Here is a 1,428-nt window from a genome sequence, read left to right as displayed (position 1 = left end):
ACGCCAAAGCATATCACGCAACAACGGCATCTGATTTGGACCATGCGATAGACGCCATCAATGATGATGCGCAAGCAAAGCAGCGGATTTTTGGACAGGGATGGTCTGCAGAAAACCAATTCCCTTTAAGGGCAGAGCTAGGTCGTTTGAAGACATCGTCATGTGTGGAAAGTGCAAACCATAGGGATATGCCGTTTCGTTCATGCCATTTTGCATTCAGCCTATTGCAGGCGGCACGATCAATCCAGGAGCACCACGAGCGCAGGAGCAAAGAAGCGCATGGATGGGAACAGCCATTCCCACCGAAAGTAGCAAGGCTAATCAGGGAGGAGGAAATGGCAGCAGCACACATACAAGAGAGGCATGTGACATTCACGTATGCGAATGGTAAAGTGGTGGGTGCGACAGTGAAAGACGCAACTTTCGGTGATGCCCATGTGGTCTTCGATCGTTTGAAACACAGGAATCCAGGCATGGCCTGCGACTGCTCGTTTGGAACAGAAAAAGGAATCCCATGTAGGCATGCTTATGTCGCGACCAAAAAAAATGGGCAATATCTCTATAATTTGACAAATAGAAAGTACACAACGCAGGCATGGAAAGACGTGTACTGTACGGAAGAGGCAGACGGAACCCTTGTCGTCGAATCTCTACGTATTCCGAACATGCATGATGTGAAATTGCATTTACGGCAGTACAATATGTTTCCGGTAACGAGTTAGTGAGTTTAGACCACCTATCATCATCCAGCTAAATAAAACTGCTGGTTGTGGTGGTCCTCTCCCAGCTCGCCGCTTCCCCGGGGTCCGGGGTGGCGCGGCTTATATTTTTTGGTGTCATGGTTTCTGCTGGCAACCAGAGGTTGGGATTGAATGATAAATTGCTTGAGCATTTGAAATTGGAGGTCTGTGATATGGCTATGGGCATGTTGTCAGGCGGCGCCATCCCGCCGGCGCCTATCCATGAAAACACACTCTTGGCTCTGATGTTTGAATTACTACCATATGATAATTCTGATAAATCAGAGTTTTCTGAGGAGAGGCTTCACAGTTATTTGAGCGGACTCAATGACGAGATAATCGAGGAGGAACGCAAAAAGGAGCCCCCTGAACTCGGGTCAGCGTATGACATCCTGCTGCAGCTTCAGCAGTCTGTGGGCCAGATGGCTGGACAATTGGACGAGATTTCTCGCAAAGTCCAACGGCATGATGAAATTCTTAATAGCCGTGGGGCCACTGGCCAGAGCCAAAGCCGGGTTAAAGACCGGAGTTTTGAATGCCCTGATCCCAAATATACATCCTTGCAAATTTGCTTGGGGGGGGAGAGGGAGCCGGCATTAGACCGGAGTATAGTTTTCACACCTTTGGATCGAATTTTTGATCAGGTCATGGGCCTTGCCTTTCTGAAGGGCGATGAGTTACGTCCGGA

At 48.9% G+C, this 1,428-nt stretch overlaps 1 protein-coding gene across 1 annotated transcript in view; it reads left to right on the top strand.

The window, feature by feature from the left end:
- Nucleotides 1-335: 335 nt before the first annotated feature.
- AURANDRAFT_68559 (hypothetical protein) overlaps nt 336-1,428 on the top strand; it is a gene marked incomplete at both ends in the record, with an annotated part of 5,277 nt that continues 4,184 nt past the window's right edge. The window contains 2 exons of the mRNA XM_009044256.1: nt 336-674; nt 905-1,195. Of these exons, the coding sequence (XP_009042504.1) occupies nt 336-674; nt 905-1,195 (630 nt within the window). The remainder of the gene's footprint in view (nt 675-904; nt 1,196-1,428) is intronic.

The sequence above is a fragment of the Aureococcus anophagefferens genome, assembly GCF_000186865.1.
Source record: "Aureococcus anophagefferens unplaced genomic scaffold AURANscaffold_213, whole genome shotgun sequence".
NCBI lineage: Eukaryota > Pelagophyceae > Pelagomonadales > Pelagomonadaceae > Aureococcus > Aureococcus anophagefferens.
The sequence above is the reverse complement of the archived record's forward strand: the minus strand, read 5'-3'. Positions and strand labels throughout refer to the sequence as shown.